Below are 18,643 nucleotides of genomic sequence, written 5' to 3' on the forward strand. Positions count from 1 at the left end.
TCCAGATCTGCTGTTATTTCGTTTCATACTATATTCCTCATAAAAAAATTATTCTCTTGACCCTTTCAACCGCCCAATTCTCAACCATTCCCCTAGAGGAGTGGCTTGCGTCATTTCGCATGAGGAACAACCAACCGACCGGAATAAAAGCGCTCCTCAGCGGGGTATGTTCGTAATTTACGAATCGCCGATGAACTTTTTTTACAGATGCACGCTAATCGCAGGCTCGTTTTGTGCACGAGGGCGTGAAGTATTTTGTCACGCGCCTCGTACCCGCGCTGGGTTGCGACCCTCGAAGGTCCTCTGCGTGCGCTGAAGCGCATAAAGCAGCGATTACGTTCCCAAACGCCTTGGCGGGACCAGCTTTGATGCATGACGCTAGCTTCGCTGGGCATGCCTCACGGTTTGCGCGCGCGGCGTTCGTTGCAGAACGCGTGGACGGACGAGCGCTACGATACGCGCAACGTGGCCGTGCTGTCCATGGCCGTGGTGGCTCAGGACGTGCCGGACACGCCACCGCGGTTCCTGGACGTCCCGCCTGTGGTCACGGTCTCGGACTCGGCCCCACCCGTGGGTATAACTTTTATGGCGGTGCTTGCCTTTGTGCGCCGGCAAGCAACAAACGATAGCATGTAAGTCGCGAGATACCGAGAGGTTCTGATTAAATTCGTGTAGACGCGTCTGGTTCGTCGACGGGAGCTGAAATTTCACTACGTGACGGCTTTTTATTTATTTTTTTCCTTCTTCTCCTGTCTTTCTTTCAAGCTCCCCACGCAGGAATTCGATTTCCGTAAACAGGTCGACGTCATCCTGTTTGCCCCTGGTGCTGCAGCAGGAAAGCTGCACGTTTAGAGTATTTGCAGGGAAATCATAACTTCAAGATGTTTAAAAGGAAAAGTTTTTTTTTTGTCTCGTGCCTATTATCAACCCCTTTTATAATAACTTAAGCCTAACTTAATATATACGAATCTTCAAAGTATATAATGACGGTGCAAACCGCGTGACTGGCTCAATTATTATTCGATGGCATGAAGTCCCCCCCCCCCCCTCCTCGAGACAGAACTGACAGTCTAGCGTACATCAAGCATATGAATTATCGGGTAAAAATCTGACTGTTTCAATCGATCGTGAGCGTGGTCATTCATTTTGCTATTAATGTTAAGCATAGTTCTTCGTTCGTACTTTTATCGAATATATACTCGTTAGTTTACTTGCGGAAGAGAGGGCGCGGCCTTGTAGTTCATTTCTTGTCGTTATTTATACCTTACTCAACTGCAGTTTATCAGACAGAATTATTAATCTCATTATGACCATCTTTTTTTATTTTCTTTGTCAAATTCTCTTTCCACTACTTAATGTATCGGCGTTCGCATTTGATTTTTTTTCTGCAGGGCACGAGCGTTCTGAAGCTTACAGCAGTCGACGGCGACTACGGCAATCCCAGGAACCTGACCTATCTACTCGACAAAGGTACTGAACCCATAAGATAAAGTGGCATTCGACATGGCTGCGAAATGTGTGCTGTGTGAAGAATTTTGTTGTTCACTAACTGTAGGCAAACTGGAAGGTATGCTACATCGAGGTGGCTATCCCGAGAGAAAGCGAGGCTTGAGAGTTGGGTAATTGGTAATTCATGAGTAGAGTTGAAGCGCGAAATGTCGCAAGAGACAGGGAACCGGACGTAGAAAATTGCTCGTCTGCGTCCGCGGTTCCATTTCCCTTGCTTTATTTCACGATTCAATTCTACCGGGGATACAGCTGAGAAATTGAGGATGCCCCTTTCCTCATAAAACACGCTGTCAGGATTGGGGGCTCAATCCCACCGTTCGTAACCCGTTGTCAAGATTGGAGTCGGGCATGAATTAGAAGGTAGCTGGCCCATGCCGTCGTCCAACTTATCCACGCTGAGGACGTTGATGAAGGGAAGGATTGCTTCTCATCGAGAACGAGGAATATGGGTTTATTTACAGTATTTACATGCAGTTCATCAGTCTAGCATGACTGCGAGAGAAAGTACGTCAGTCTAACAAGACTGCTTGAGAGTGTGTCGAGCATCCGCACAACAGCGGTTTATAAACACTCGGTCCCCCCCTCGATTCCAAGGTGACGGAAACGTTCGTCCAGTCATCGTAAACAAGCCGCCTCTCCGCGGGACGACTTACACACACACACACGCACACACACAGGTTCATAGTCCGGAACCGACGTCACACGGACTTCGTAGAACTTGGGGCTTACTGCAAGAACGGTGCGTGGGAAGGGGTCTCCGTCGACGTTCCCGCGGCGCTTCCCCGCTTGCGGCAGACCAGGGCGGCGGTGGCGAGTGCAGGCACAAAGCCTGTTCCGTCTAATACCCCTGACACACGGGCACTCTAAAGTCCTTTAGGTAAGGGGACATCTACCGGAAAGGCGTTCAAGTGCAGTGACACACGACAAAGGAGTATCTCCTTTACGGCAAAGTTACTTTTCGGGAAAGGAGATCGTGCAACTACTTTTCGAGCGGAAAAGGAGTTACTCTCGCACACAGCGTGCACAACTCGTCAATAGAAGGAAACCAGCCACACAACTACGGTGTCCATAGGTATTTTTTTTTACCTTGAGAAAATGTTTTAATTGTTAGCGTTAATACAATTTGTCGAATAGTGAAGATTTCCTCTAGCTATACTCTCAAACGCTCGCATAACGTCGTTAGTGCCGCCATGTTAAATTCCGGCAGTGTCGTCGTCGTTTGCTGCGCGTATGTGGTGTGTTCACGTCGCGAGATGGAGACTGCACAATCAGCGCCTACAGGAAATACCCAGAAGACACCACAGTTGTTGGAATAACATATTGAATAAAACGCGTTACGCCTACGCGCACAAAGGAAGGGACGACATAGACGTGAGAAAGGACGACAGAAACGTGGGCAGCACCAGAATAAACAGCACGCACAGCAAAACACCGGCTGCACATAGTTGCTGGACCAAGTTAAATGGCTGCTAACAACGCAAAAACGCGAATAAAATATTTAAGGCTATTAGCGCAGCTCAGGACGAGCAAAAAAGGAAACAGGTAGGGGTAATCAAAGGGAGCGGAAAACAGGGTGAGCGCTCACCCTGTTTTCCGCTCCCTTTGATTACCCCTACCTGTTTCCTTTTTTGCTCGTCCTGAGCTGCGCTAATAGCCTTAAACAGTTATGACATACCAACTCGCCCAAACTGCCACGCGAATAAAATAAACGACTATAAGCATTATTAGCCATCAACAATGAAAAAATATATTTTTAGGTTCTACAGTAGCTAAGTGTAATTAAATGCGCAGCTTGTTAAGAATGTTTTCTCTCTTGTGGCTTTAACAGCCAGCGCTATTTTTCTTGCGGCGTTCATCTGAAGAACTACCTAAAGAAGTTCAGTGCAGTGCCGTGTGTCATCGGCGCAACTCCTTTCTGCAAAGGGTCCTTCAGGGTAGCAAAAGGGGTTTACTGGAAAGGACTTTAGTTTTGTCCGTGTGTCAGGGGTATAACTCGGCTCCAGCGACGGAGAGTTGAGGACGCGCGTATTGTCCTCGACACACAGTCGACTTAGTCACGCCATGGCTAGAGGTTTGCGGCGACGCTGCAGGAAAAGTTGCCGCCCGCGGTCGCAACTGGTTGGCAAAACTTCCACGTCAGCGGGCCGTCCTTAACAACGCACACACCACACGCGCTGTGGGGTGGCTTAGGTGCTGTGGTGTTGCGCAGCTAAGCACGAGGTTGAGGGATCAAATCCGGGACACGGCGGTCGCGAAATGCGGAAACGCCAGTGTACCGTGCATTGGGTGCACCTTAAAGGACCCCAGGTGGTCAAAATTATTCCGGAGTCTCCCACTACTGCGGGCGTCATGATGAGATCGTGGTTTCGGCTCGTAAAACCCTAGAATTTTATCTTACCTTTTAACGCACGCACCACAGACACACAAGATATGTCCATAAGAAAAACTAAATGTAAAGAAAAGAATAAAGCTATCCATACAGGCGTCTCATATGCACACATGTTAGGCAATAGATTTTCATGTTGACTGCGCAATAAAACACCATTTACACGCGTACACTAATTACATATTGTTCGAGTAGTCCTGGATTCAATAGAAGCACGATCAACACTTTAATCTGGGCTATTAGGTTCATTGGAGCTGGCGCCCGTGTGTGTGTTTGTCTTACTTGTGCCTTTACTGCCGTCCTCGTCGTTTGTTGCACGCCGTTTACGTATCAATTAGAGCAATGTAAGCAGAGTTAGCAGAAATCTACAAATCAAATCACATTAACGGTGTTGCTGTCAGCAAGCAAATCCCGTACTTCTGTCAAAGCGCATTTCTGTTTAACGTGGATGACCATATACCTAGCGTACTTGTTTCAGAAAAAAAAAGCACGCCTGTACAAATGACCCAACATCTCGCACAGGTGGTTTCGCTGTTGTTCATACTGCTGACACTCCGTCAGATGGTACTCCACAGAAGTGTCTGTGATGTCACAGTATAGAGGGCATTGGAGGTTGTCTGTTTTCTCAAGCAGTAGGTGTGTATGGCAACTACAGTCGTGGACTGAAAGGGTACCCAATGTAAGGTCAATTTTTAAGTTTACAGAGCGTCACAGTGTAAGGTCTACTCGACACAGCAATGCTGACCACATACCCTACGCAGCTACGGCAGAACGTTTCTGACGGCACATGGGACTAATGCCAGATGACTCATCAAGTTCAAGGAGTGAGAAACAGCTGCCATTCAGTCGGGTTCTTCACATTCATTTGTACCAGTGTGATTAGAGACTGCTTAAATAACAACTCGATGGCTGGACGATAAAGCGGTGGTCAATGTACTTGCAACCGCATATGATGGCGAGCAGGAATCGGCATCAAAATGATATTGAGTCAATAACTCCAGGGCCGCTTCTGAGTCAGAATATATTACCCAGTGGTAATTGAATTCGCTGGCAGCAATGTATCTGGCAGCCTAGAGAATTGTAAACAGTCTTACCGATTATGTCTTGTGTGATAAACTGGAGCTCCTACTTTCAATGTGCACCAAGATGCGATAAGCAGACGTGGAATTACTCTTTGTTGTAGATTCACCAGTAAGCAAGAACGGGCAGTGCCTTGCAATCGGCTCGTGTGCTGGAGCATCATAAGTTTAGTCTTTAGTGGATGTACTGCCCTAAATACTTCAAAGTCAACGCCGCGCATGATCTTTTTATAGGGCCAGCCTAAACCTTTGGCTGCAGAACAGCGCGCACACTTCAGAAAGTGATCTGTTTGAAATTGTGCCTATATTGTCCACATTTCAAGTTTCGTACGTATATTTTTTGTCAATATGCCATGTAAGGGCCACCTTTGCATATTTTTGGCGCGGATAAGTATTGGATATGAAGTGTTTTCGTTCGGAATTATTGCTTCGCGCTTGTCACTTCCCACAAAATCAACAGCCTACGTGCTTTTCGTGCAAACGTTTTCATTATCCGTGAAGTAATGTGGTGTGGCGCATGCAATAAATAACCGACGCCATGGATCTGTAGCTGTAGCGTTGTGTCGCCGAGAAATCAGGGTGTGGGGTCGACTTTCGACCTTGGCCGTCGGGTTACGACGGCTGGAGCCTAAAGACGGCCGTCTGCTAAAATTTACTGCAGTTTGACGAGCGCCGGGTGCCCACCATTAATCTGCCGCCGTCGAGTGCGGCGTCTCTCACGGCCCACTCGTTGCCTTGGGTCGATCGTCAAATCTATTATTTAATAAATCATTGGTAATACGTGAAGCTTCCTAGCTCTTTGAAAGCGTGCACCATTTCACCAAACACCTTCACTGAGATAATTTGAACAAAGCGCAAATTCTGTCTACGTTTACAGGACATCGCATTTCATTCATTCTGTGGACTGGTGTAATCGATGCCAGTGCGACAGCTAATATACGTTTTCAACGAACCGGAAAACCCCGGAGCGCGCATAGTGCTTTTTTTTTATTATTTAGATCTAAAAGCATGGGAAGGTAGGCTGCGTCAGAGTCCGCCTCTTACTCAACCCACAGAAGATAATGAAGGACCATATGCTTGTTTTTTCTCCCCCACACCCGCCCCCGTTGCTTGTCTTGTCCCGAAATTAAATGTGACGACATCCTAGCTCTTATAAGGTCACGTGGAAAGCAACACCGCTCGGCTCTTTCAGAACTACTCTAAATAGCACCAGCGCCTTGCGAAACAATTCTCATGCGTGCAAATGAGAACGAGTAAACGCAAAACAATGTAAAAGAAAGAAAGAAAGAAAGAAAGAAAGAAAGAAAGACAGAAAGAAAGAAAGAAAGAAAGAAAGAAAGAAAGAAAGAAAGAAAGAAAGAAAGAAAGAAAGAAAGAAGAACCGGGAGAAGGGCCGTTCATGGCAAGCCTCGAGCACCCCTGCACGAACGGTTAGACGAAACAGTGATCCTAACCAGTATGAAATTGCGCGGACGTTGCGGTCACGTCCACGACGCGCTGGCATCGCGCTGGCATCGCGCTGGCAAACTCGACCGCAATGTCATTCAGTCCGTGACGCGCTTCAGGGACAGGCCGAGCAGACGTCTGAACTCTTTTGGGGTTATTTTGTGCTAACTGTTCACCAAAAATGCATTTACAAAAGGCTAGTCGCACCGTTGGAACGAACCATATTATATGAACTTTCCTGGCTTATGCGACATACGCTACTGTACGCTACTATGCATACGCGACATACGCAGGTCCTACGCCGAATAAACTGAACGCGGAGGGGGTCTAAAATTTAGCTCAACGAGATTTCAGGAAATTCGCAACGTAGTCTTTCTGGGTATCCGCTTGACAAATTTAGCTATCCAGGATGGTAGCAGGGGATGAGGTTGGGGCGAAATAATTGACGGGGCGACATAATTGACAACTCGAAGTTCTGAATAACGGAAATGACGAAATGAGCTCTGCAGACGAAATATACTTTTTTTTTGTATACGCAACCATGCAGCTTGAGTTTCCTTCGTACATTTTTACAACTTTGTAGGTGCCACTATTATGTGTGCGTGTATGCGCCTACGTGTCGCTTAAGTGTGTGTCTGTCTGTGAACAGGGAAGGTAACAAAAACAGGGAAGGAAACAAAAATAATAAATAAACCCGAAAATACGCAAAAACAATAAATAAATAAAATAAAATTGTAGGGCTTAACGCCCCTAAGCTGTGCAGTGGGTTATGAAGGGCGCCGCATGTATGTGGCAGGCTGCGGATTAATTTTGACCACCTGAGATTGTTAACGTGCACGCAAAGCACAGTAAACGAGCGTTCATGCAACCCGACCCTTCTGAATAGGGACGCCACAGAAGCGATGGAATGGCAACCTCGTGCTTGCCAGCACAACATCATAGCGCATGAGCCATCACGACGGGTGAAAGACAAAGAAAACAAAAAAACACGCAAGGTACACGTTGGTAGCGGGTGTGCAATAGCATATACAAAAATGCTGGTGCGCAGTTTATTGTATCTGCAGTGAAAAAAATACATATAATTACTACTCTCTTTCGTTTATGAGAAAAATCAAAAGCATTTTGTGGTTTTTATGCAGTCACAGGAATGATTTCTGCATAAGTATTACGTTCGTCACAATTATATACACTTCATACCTTCCGACCGCAGAGAACCCTTGGTCGAGCCACTTCGGCGTCAACCCGCAGACTGGCGAAGTGAAGACGACTCGACCGATTTCGGAGCTGGCCGACAAGTACGGAGGCACGGCCGTGTACATCCTCAAAGTCATGGTGCGTGATTTGACACTTTGTTCATATTTGCTGTAGCATAATTACCAAAATATTTGTTTCATACGCTACTCTTAAGCCACATTTCGAGCAGGCGGTATAATTTTCACGAACGCCTCCACCTCAGCGCGTGAACTACCACCCAATTAATACGGTGAGGCTCAGGGTGGCGCTAATGGGTGTTTTTGTTTGCTTTTAGCTTTGTTTATTTTTTTCCAATGACGCCATGCAGTGTCACGCTACACACAGTTGACACTGCGATCTCCGAACTACAGCGCTTTGGAGTCGTAGGCATTTAGGCTTCCTTCGCTGCGATATAGTGGTAAGGGAGAGAGAGAGAGAGAAATGAAGAAAAGGCAGGGAGGTTGACCAGTAAAAGTCTGGTTTGCTACCCTGCACGGACCCGCCGCAGTGGCTTGGTGGCTTTTTAGCGGCTATGGTGTTGCGCTGCTACGCACGAGATCGCGGGATCGAATCCTGGCCGCGGCGGCCGCATTTCGATGGGGGCGAAATGCGAAAACGCCTCTGTCCCGTGCATTAGAGGCACGTTAAAGATCCCCTGGTTGTCAAAATTAATCCGCAGTCCCCCACTGTGGCATGCCTCATAATCAAATCGTAGTTTTGACACGTAAATCCCAATATTCTTTATCATACCCTGCACGGGGTAAAAGGGGTTCAAAGAGATAGCGAGAGAGAATGAGAAGCGGGAGCGGGCGCACAAAATTGTAAAGCGCACGGCACTATCACGGCTTATCTCGCAGGCCCGTAGACCGTAAGAAGTGAACTAGCGCGCTGGCTGCCTTTAGCGCACATATCCATTGTGACCACTGTTTGGATCCCACCGATGGCAACGGTTGTTGTGGTCGCACCGCTGGGGCGATCGGTTGGGAACTCGGCGCTGACGCCCGTGGTTGTACCTGGGTCGCAAGCCCCAAGGGTAGCGTTGGCCTGGCGGCCTGGGGTACAACTGGAAGCATCCGAAGGTCCCGGCAAAGCATGAGTCGACTGGTAACAACAAAACAACTTGTTTATTTTAACATCGCAAAGAGTTGGCGGTCAGGTTGACCGAAGTAGAGAGACGGGAGAGCACTTTACTCAACAGAAGAAATCGGAGCCCTCCTTTTGGCGTCCGGGGGCAGCTGTTTTTATACTCTCGCAGTTGAGGGCAAGAAGGAACCCCTCAATAGACGAGCACGTGATTGTACAATGGGCTAAGGTGACGCACACTGTCGTAGCGCCGCCGGTCGGGCACAATGACTGAGAGGAGAAGGTGACCCCCTGCTGTCGCATCGCCGCCGGTCGGGCACAATGGCACATACACTCACACACGCACATGAAGACACGTGGCATCGGAACATGCCTGGAAACGCCTGGAAACACCTGGAAACGCCTGGAAACTCCTGGAAACGCCTGGAAACGCCTGGAAACGCCTGGCGGGGAGCGTAGCGGCGACGCCGAACGGGCCAAAATGTCTGCCGCTTTGTTGCAATCGCGCCGGCTAAACCGCGCGTCGTAGGCGAAACGTAACAGACCGCCCCGCCGGGGGAAGGAGATCCCGATGGACAGGGGACTGCATCCGCTGTCCGGAGGGATGTCGCTCGATGATGCTCATAACAGAAGTCGGGCGTCCCTCGACGTTTCTTGAGCGCCGCGCACAGAGAAGGCCTCGTTCTCTCGTTCAGGTTCGCACAGGACACTGCAAAGTGACTTCGGGAGAGTTCACATTCTTGTTCTCGTTCCCGGCAAGCGTTAGAACTACGCTGAAACTCAAGCGCTCAGTCAGCAAGCACGGCACAACCCTCACTAAGCCCTGCCAGGCTCTTTCCCCTTTTTATACCACTGCCTAGTTCCTTACAGTAGTCTAGCATCACTCAGAACGCGTCCACAAATTGGAAAATTGCACTAGAAAGCATATCATCACTTTGAAACACTAAACAAAAGCAATATGTTAAACAATCCTGCCTCAGGAAGAAAAACATCAGTAACAAACAATTTTGAGGCTGATTCCTACGTTAGGGGCTTCGACTTAAGCCATCGGCGTTACCGTTGAGACTCCCCTTTTTGTAACGCACCTCAAAGGAATATTGTTGCCAAGCGAGGCTCCAGCGCAGGAGGCGGCCATTTTTGGGAGAGATGGTCTGCAGCCATTGGAGAGGGCAGTGATCCGTCTCAATGATAAACCTCGAGCCGGCTAGATAGCATGACAATTTCTGAACGGCCCACACGAGACATGCACACTCTTTCTCGGTGGCGCTATACGCCTGCTCACGACTGGTCAGCTTACGACTAGCATACAGGACGGGGTGTTCTACTTCTCCCTTTTCCCGTTGGCACAGTACAACGCCCATGCCTCGCTCACTAGCATCGCACTGAACAACGAACCCTTTTGTATAGTCTGGCGATCGTAGCACAGGCTGGCTTGTTAGGGCACTCTTTAGGGCGCTAAAAGCTCTTTCCTTTGTCTCGTCCCAGACGACTGTTTGAGGCTCTGACTTTCTTAGAGCATCCGTCAGGGGAGCCGCGATATCAGAGTACCTGGGGATGTACCTCTGATAGTAGCCGGCGACACCTAAGAACGACCGAATATCGGTCTTTGTGCGCGGTTGCGGAAAGTCTCGCACAGCGGCCACCTTTATTTCAGATGGGCGGCGACGACCCTGACCAATCACGTGACCGAGGTAGACAACCTCGGCCTGTGCTAACTGGCACTTAGGAGCCTTTACTGTCAAGCCCGCTTCGCGCAGGCGGGTTAGCACTGCCCGCAAGTGTGCCATATGCTCAGACCAGGATGCGGAGAATATCGCTACGTCGTCTAGATACGGTAAAGCGAATTCTTGCTGTCCCCGCAACACTTTATCCATGAGGCTTGAAAAACAGTATGGCGCGTTCTTCAAACCAAAACTCAACACTTTAGGACGGAATGTTCCCATTGGTGAAATGAACGCCGCATACCTACTAGCCTCTTCTGTGAGTGGAACCTGCCAATAACCCCTGACAAGATCTAGGGTGGAAATAAACTGAGCGCTACTAACTTTCTCAAGGCGCTCCTCGATGTTAGGGATCGGATAAATTTGATCCTTAGTGATGGAATTAAGCCTGCGGTAGTCGACGCAAGGACGAGGTTCCTTGCCCGGTACCTCAACTAAAATCAAAGCGGAGGTATAATCACTCTCACCTGCCTCAATAACACCGAGCTGTAGCATTTTCTTTACCTCAGCCTCCATAATATCGCTCTGGCGGGGTGACACCCGATACGCCTTGGATCGTACTGGCTCTGGGGAGGTAAGTTCAATATCATGAGTAAGTACAGAAGTCCTACCAGGCCTCTCAGAGAACAGACCTTGAAACTCTTGTAAGAGCTGGTGTAGTTCGGTTTTCTGCTCAGGCGACAGCGGTGCTTTACTGATAAGGTCACTAATGACTTGACCGGTGTCTTCCCTGTTCGTCACTGAGCCTAGTCCCGGAAGCTCGACCGGAAGCTCTTCAGGAACGTTTACCATCATGCACACCACTGCTTCCCTTTGTCTATAAGGTTTGAGCAGATTACAGTGGTAAACTTGCTGTGCTTTCCGCTTTCCTGGCAGACTTACCACGTAGTTAACGTCCGACAGTTTCTGAACAATTCGTGCTGGGCCCTCCCACTGCACGTCTAGTTTGTTGTTTAGCGATGTGCGCAATATCATGACCTCATCGCCCACCTCAAAACGACGGGCCCTGGCGGTCCGATCATAATAAACCTTGGCCCTCTGCTGGGCCTTTGACATTGCTTCACCTGACAACTCCTGTGCCCTTCTTAAGCGTTCGAGGAGCTTAAGCACGTACTCCACCACGACTGGGTCGTCGCCCCTGCCTTCCCACGATTCTCGAAGCATGCGAAGCGGAGATCGAAGCGAGCGACCGTACACCAGCTCAGCTGGCGAAAACCCCGTAGCCGCATGCGGCGCGGTCCTTAAAGCAAACATCACCCCAGGCAGACACAGCTCCCAGTCAGTTCGATGTTCAAAACACAATGCTCTCAACACGCGCTTCATGACGGAGTGGAGCTTCTCAACGGAATTCGACTGTGGGTGGTACACTGAGCTGTGTAGCAGCTTTACCCCACACCTTTCGAGAAAAGTTGTCGTCAAAGCGCTAGTAAACACTGTGCCCTGATCTGATTGGATTTCTGCAGGAAAACCAACTCGCGCAAATATGGACAGTAGTGCATTGACTATCTCAACTGAGCTGAGTTCTTTAAGCGGCACTGCTTCAGGGAACTTTGTCGCTGGGCAGATCACAGTCAAAATGTGTCTGTACCCCGTGGCTGTTACCGGCAGAGGTCCCACTGTATCAATAACGAGCCGTCTAAAAGGCTCCGTAATGATAGGTACCAATTTCAACGGCGCCCTCGATTTGTCCCCTGGTTTGCCCACCCGCTGACAGGTGTCACATGACCTCACGAAGTGGTCTGAGTCCCGAAAACACCCTGGCCAATAGTACTCTTGCAAGAGACGGTCCTTAGTTTTCTTAACTCCTAGGTGTCCGGACCACGAACCCCCGTGCGACAAGCGCAACAGATCCTGACGATAGCATTGAGGCACGATCAGCTGATCGAACTCCACTCCTCTGCGGTCTAGATACTTCCGGTACAGGACTCCACCTCTTTCCACAAAACGCGCATTTTTCCTGGCGATACCTTCCTTGACATTGCAGCGCACGTTTTCCAGGCTGCCATCCTTCTTTTGCTCGGCTATCAAAGCCGACCGGCTGACTTTTAGCAACCTATCAAGTCCGTCTGACGTAGGCGCGATGAGCAAATCAGTAGATAGCTCTTCTAACTTTCCAGTGTCGGGCGTTTCCTCTCCAGTATCTGGCGCCTTCAACGTTACAGACTCAAGTTTATTCAGTTCGTCAGTTTGCTGCACCTCTGACCCTTTTTCATTGTTCGATAACGTCGGCCCCGCAACTACCGCCTTTGCAGCGAGCTCCCGAACCTTCGACCTGGTTAAGGCCTGAACGCTAGCCTCACCAAACAAAAGCCCCTTCTCGCGCAGGAGGTGATCGGACCTGTTTGAAAATAGGTACGGGTACTGAGGTGGCAGCATAGATGACACTGCGGCCTCCGTCTCAAGCGCTCCGAAAGGTCCTTCGATAAGCACTTTTGCTACCGGCAGACACACGCTATGAGCTTCCACGGCTTGCTTGATCCATGCGCACTCGCCCGTGAACATATGGGGTTCTACATAAGACGGGTGAACTACATCCATCGTAGCTGCGGAATCGCGAAGCACTCGGCACTCTTTCCCGTTCACGAGGAGGTCTCGCATGTAAGGCTCGAGAAGCTTCATGTTCTCGTCAGTGCTGCCTATTGAAAAAAACACAACTTTTGGTGTTGTTTCCGGACACTGCGCCGAAAAGTGACCCGGCTTCTGGCACGTATAACAAACGCGCTCTTGCCTCATCTCGAACCGCTTTCTGCGTTTGGCTGCCGCCGTCTCTTTACGTTTGGTCGGACTGCTTTCACTCGCATCCTCACTACGCGTGTCCCCCTTTAATCTCATGGGCGTGAACCTCGGCCTCTCAAACTTCGAGCCAAATTCACCCTTTTGACCGTCCTTAGCTCCGCGAGCCCGACGCGTCACAAACTCCTCGGCTAGCTCAGCGGCTTTAGCCACCGTACAAACGTCTGGCCTATCCAAGACCCAGTATCGCACGTTCTCCGGTAACCGACTATAAAACTGTTCTAGCCCAAAACACTGCAGAACTTTATCGTGGTCACCGAACGCTTTCTCTTCTTTGAGCCACTCCTGCATGTTTGACATAAGCTTGTACGCAAACTCTGTATATGACTCACTTTTGCCTTTCTCATTTTCCCGAAACTTCCGACGGAACGCCTCTGCTGACAGCCTGTACTTCTTTAGCAGACTCGATTTCACTTTGTTGAAATCCTCTGCCTCCTCTCTATACAAGCGAGCGACTACGTCGGCCGCCTCGCCGGGTAACAAAGTGAGCAAGCGCTGTGGCCACGTTTCCCGAGAGAACCCCTGCTTCTCGCACGTTCGCTCAAAGTTAACCAGGAACAAACCAATGTCTTCTCCAAGCTTAAACGGCCGCATCAGGTCAGTCATTTTGAACAATACGCGTTCTCCTGCACCGTGTGCCTGACTTCCATTACGAGCGCGTTCCATCTCTACCTCAAGACGCTTCATTTCCAAAGCGTGTTGACGGTCACGCTCTTGTTGCTCTCGCTCTTTCTGTTCTTTACGTTCACGCTCTTCTTTTTCTTTCTGTTCTTTAAGTTCGCGCTCTTCTTTTTCTTTCTGTTCTTTAAGTTCGCGCTCCTGTCTTTTTGCAGTCTCCCTCTCTTCAATGGTCTCAAGGCATTCCGACAGCTCGTCATCCTCAGCTTCTAACTCAAGAATAGCCCTTAGCAGTTCAGGTTTTCTGAGTTTGTCTGAGACATCCAGACCCAACTCTCTTGCAAGCTCCAACAATTTCGGTTTGCGCAACGACTTCAAATCCATGGCTGCTCTGAATGCTGCTTTCTCTACTGCTTACTATTGTCTTGCCGCAAACTAACCCGGCAGCAACGACAATCACAATTACCAGCTCTGTTTCTGACACTAACAAAAGCCTGGCAAAGCTCAGAAGAAGAAAGTCCCGCACTCACCAAACCTCGCAGCCAAGAGTTCAGCGCAGTCGTTCCGCTGCAGGCAACCAGTCATCACACAGGGCTCGTTGCACTGCTCCCGGATCGTCGTTGAGCTGCTCAGCATACAGTCAACTGCATCTCTTTGCTGCTGGCCTCCGTTGTCGCGATCTCACCGCTGGCAGACAGTTATTTGGATCGCACTGCTGGTACGAGTTGTTGTGGTCGTACCCGCTGGTACGATTTGTTGGGAACTCGGCGCTGACGCCCGTGGTTGTACCTGGGTCGCAAGCCCCAAGGGTAGCGTTGGCCTGGCGGCCTGGGGTACAACTGGAAGCATCCGAAGGTCCCGGCAAAGCATGAGTCGACTGGTAACAACAAAACAACTTGTTTATTTTAACATCGCAAAGAGTTGGCGGTCAGGTTGACCGAAGTAGAGAGACGGGAGAGCACTTTACTCAACAGAAGAAATCGGAGCCCTGCTTTTGGCGTCCGGGGGCAGCTGTTTTTATACTCTCGCAGTTGAGGGCAAGAAGGAACCCCTCAATGGACGAGCACGTGATTGTACAATGGGCTAAGGTGACGCACACTGTCGTAGCGCCGCCGGTCGGGCACAAAGACTGGGAGGAGAAGGTAACTTCGGCTCTCGTAGCGCCTCTGGTCGGGCACAATGACTGGAAGGAAAAGGTAACTTCTGCTCTCGTAGCGCCTCTGGTCGGGCACAATGACTGAGAGGAGAAGGTGACCCCCTGCTGTCGCATCGCCGCCGGTCGGGCACAATGGCACATACACTCACACACGCACATGAAGACACGTGGCATCGGAACATGCCTGGAAACGCCTGGAAACGCCTGGAAACGCCTGGAAACGCCTGGAAACGCCTGGCGGGGAGCGTAGTGGCGACGCCGAATGGGCCAAAATGTCTGCCGCTTTGTTGCAATCGCGCCGGCTAAACCGCGCGTCGTAGGCGAAACGTAACACCACTCTCCAAGTATTTGTTTATGCGAAAGCATTATATGTCCCGTGAGGCAGAAAAGCCTGCGTTGTCTACAACGAGTAGTAGCAAGGATTATCATCATCAGTGACGTCATCAGCGTGTTGTATGACGTGAGCAGTGACATAGAATTAAAGTTAGAACAAGTTAGATTAAGGTGATTTAAGGTGGAGTAAAGGGAATGAAGGTGAGTAAAAGTGAATTAAGGTGGATTGAAGTGGGTTAAAGAGGATTAAGGTAGATTAAAGTTGGTACAAATTGGAGCAAGGTGGATGGAGGTGTATTAAGGTGGATTAAGGCTGGTACAAATTAGAACAAGATGGATTAGGGTGGATACCAATTATAACAAGGTGGATTAAGGTAGAGTCGGGAAGGACACGTGACAATGTATGACGGCACGTATCATGGACGTATCCAAATAATCAGAATAGTCATAATCCTTTCGCATTCAAATCACGTAAGGATGCTTAAGTGACTAATTTTTTTTTTGCTCTAACAGTGGGTGGCTGTCCAGCGCCTCTAACGTACGTGGTGCACAGCACTTGTCTCCGTACTATAATGTGGGTAGGTGCATTGGAGATGTGAGATTGTTTCTTCACCGCGGCAAGTGTCACAGGTAGGGCTGCCGGTCCATCCAATTGTGAACGAGTATGACTTGGAAAACGCGACACCAAGCCACATCCAGTACAACGAAGTTTCTTCACACCTTGTTAGCCCAGGCGGTAGGTAAATCTTCAAGTCAGAAACCAGGAGCGACTGTTCATGAATAGCGTTGAAGTCCGCACGGTCAATGTACTGTCGTTTGCCATGGAGCGAAATCTAACTGCAGCGTCTGTCCTTGCGAGTGCAACTAACACACGTCTGCCATGGTCCTGCACAGAATCGGCGGATTGGTCTGCGCAATGACTTCCCTTGAAGCCACAGTGTTCCGACAGCCTATGATACAGTATATCGCGTCCCTGTTCTGTTGCTCGATTGTGTAAATATGTTATCTCTGACACAAGTTGTTCATGAGATCCGAGGTGCATTGTGCTTCGGAGAACTGCCTTCGAGTCGCAAGATATAGTTTAGCGATGAGATGGCTCCTGAAGAGCAAATTCAACTGCCACTGGAAGCGCAGGAAGCTCCGCTCCCATAGAACTCGTCGATGTTGATTTCAACAGACGTCGCTGCTATGACAACTGCTTCGGCCGAACTTGAAAATTTAAGAGAACCAGCAGTATAAAGATGGAGTTAGGTGCTGTGCACCTCGTAAAAAAAATGCAGCGTTGCTTGTTTTAACAATGCTAACGAAACGGTAGCTTTTCTTTTGACGCCAGAAATTCTGAGCTGTACCTTCGTATGGTTCATACATCACAATGATGATGGCGATCTGCTAGCAGATGTAAAATGGCAGGCAGCCATGGTGTTGTGGAATCATGTGGACATACAGTCAATAGCACACTAGAGCACTCTAGCTCTAACGCCGTGCTTTTGTCTGCATGGGTACCGTCTAACGATAACGCCCGGCTCGAGATTGCTTGCATCTACGCATGCGCATAAACGCTGATGGCACTTCTCTAATATTTTTGTCTGACCGGTTACCGAGGCTTCAGCAGCTGTAATCACCTGCGATCGCCGGTGAAGGCCCCGCAGGATGGGGGAGCAAAAGCGAAAACAGTCGGCAGCATGTTACCCTCCTGCAACACGTGAAGGCGAAGGCCTGTTGCCCACTTGGTCGCACATTAAGTTATACGATCGCAGCGGTCAGACTTCTTGCAAGACATAACGAGCCACAGTGTGACGTATATGTGTGGCGCCTTAGGTCGACCCCCTCTCCACCCGCCGCTCGCTCGGAGAAAGTCATGTGCGCCTTTTTTTTTTTTTTTTTTGTACCGCTCGACTAGACGCCGCGTTATTTTTTTTTTTCGAGGCCATCACGCAGCGAGCCACTTGAGGCTTTCTCCTCAAAAACACATAGCAAAACTTTCATCAGAGGAACGTGCTCCGAGACGTGTTAGCTGTGCTTTTTTCTGAGCGGCTCTGCGGTGGCCTTCGCCGGCGATCGCCGGTGATTGCAGCTATTGAAGCCTCGGTAACTGGCAAAGCGAAATAAATTAGGGCACTATTATCAGTTTGACGGCACATGCTCAGATGCAAGCTATATACCTAGAACCAAGCGTTATTGGTAGAAGGAGCCAGTCCAGCCTAAAGGCACAGCGTTCCAACGCTCTAGACAAGTGTGCTAGCGATTGTGCGTTCTACACGATATCATTGTAGGCAGGCAAGCCAGACGATGTGATGGAAGCCGAGTAATGTTTCTTATATGGGTCCTAAAGACAGTCAAATGAAATATTGTAATCACTAGGTAATCACTTGCGATCTGCCGCGGTAGCTGCTGCAGATGCACGCGTTGTGATTCTGGAGGCTCTGACATGTACTAATGTTAGTCACACAACTGTTACCCAACGAAGGAGTACTATACATTAGGAAACCCATAAAATGCACTCGGCACAATTGCAGCATCGATGGGGCTGACTAACCTCAGGACTCCCACCTCCGCCAAGAAATGTGAAATGAGCAATTGCTGTCAGCGTCCTTTTCGTTGTGACATGCAAAGGCTCCAGGATTCGCCCCGGTCGATGATGGTGGCCGAAATTCGGTGTCTTGTTTTGCATTCTAAACACAACTGATAGCCGACGTGTGTATATGACACGGCGCCCCGCCTATTCGGGCGAGATTGAAAACGGCCACGACAAAGCTGTCCATATGCCTTTACAAACATGGAGTTTTCACCTGAAAAATGCTATTTGGTTGCGTTCACCCGAAAACGGATGGCATCATACACCTTACGAATAAACGGTGAAACGATAGTGATAGGGGTAGGATGCACACTGACATCGCGGAGTCCGCTATAGTGTTGCATACAACTAGCACGGTGAAAAATTGTGCGTTATCTCTATCCATTTATCTTTAACAGTGCTGTAGCAGCTGTGAATAGGAAAACACTGTGGCGTACGTGGCGTCACGGTAATGCTACATATTCGCGTTCACTTCACAGCACGCACAATTCGAAGATTTCAACGTGCTGATAACCATATAAGGGATGGCGGCGGGTTTCTCGAGCCACATTTTATTTAGCTTTTTCGGCCGCATTCACAAAGCTTTTCACTCATAAGTGTTATCTGACATTGGCCGGGTGCCTTCGCTAAGCATATTTCCAGCATGGGGATTGACTGCCATTTTCTGTTACGAACAATTCTAGCGCAAGAGGTTTCGGTGAATACGGGCCC

General features: G+C 49.2%; 1 protein-coding gene across 1 annotated transcript in view; it reads left to right on the forward strand.

The window, feature by feature from the left end:
• The window catches only part of Cad86C (Cadherin 86C), an 80,632-nt gene that overhangs the window by 6,469 nt on the left and 55,520 nt on the right, over positions 1–18,643 (forward strand). Inside the window, exons 5-7 of the mRNA XM_075698370.1 lie at positions 430–570; positions 1,392–1,470; positions 7,631–7,752. Of these exons, the coding sequence (XP_075554485.1) occupies positions 481–570; positions 1,392–1,470; positions 7,631–7,752 (291 nt within the window). The 5' untranslated portion in view covers positions 430–480. The remainder of the gene's footprint in view (positions 1–429; positions 571–1,391; positions 1,471–7,630; positions 7,753–18,643) is intronic.

This window comes from Dermacentor variabilis, chromosome 1 (assembly GCF_050947875.1).
Source record: "Dermacentor variabilis isolate Ectoservices chromosome 1, ASM5094787v1, whole genome shotgun sequence".
Classification (NCBI taxonomy): Eukaryota; Metazoa; Arthropoda; class Arachnida; order Ixodida; family Ixodidae; genus Dermacentor; species Dermacentor variabilis.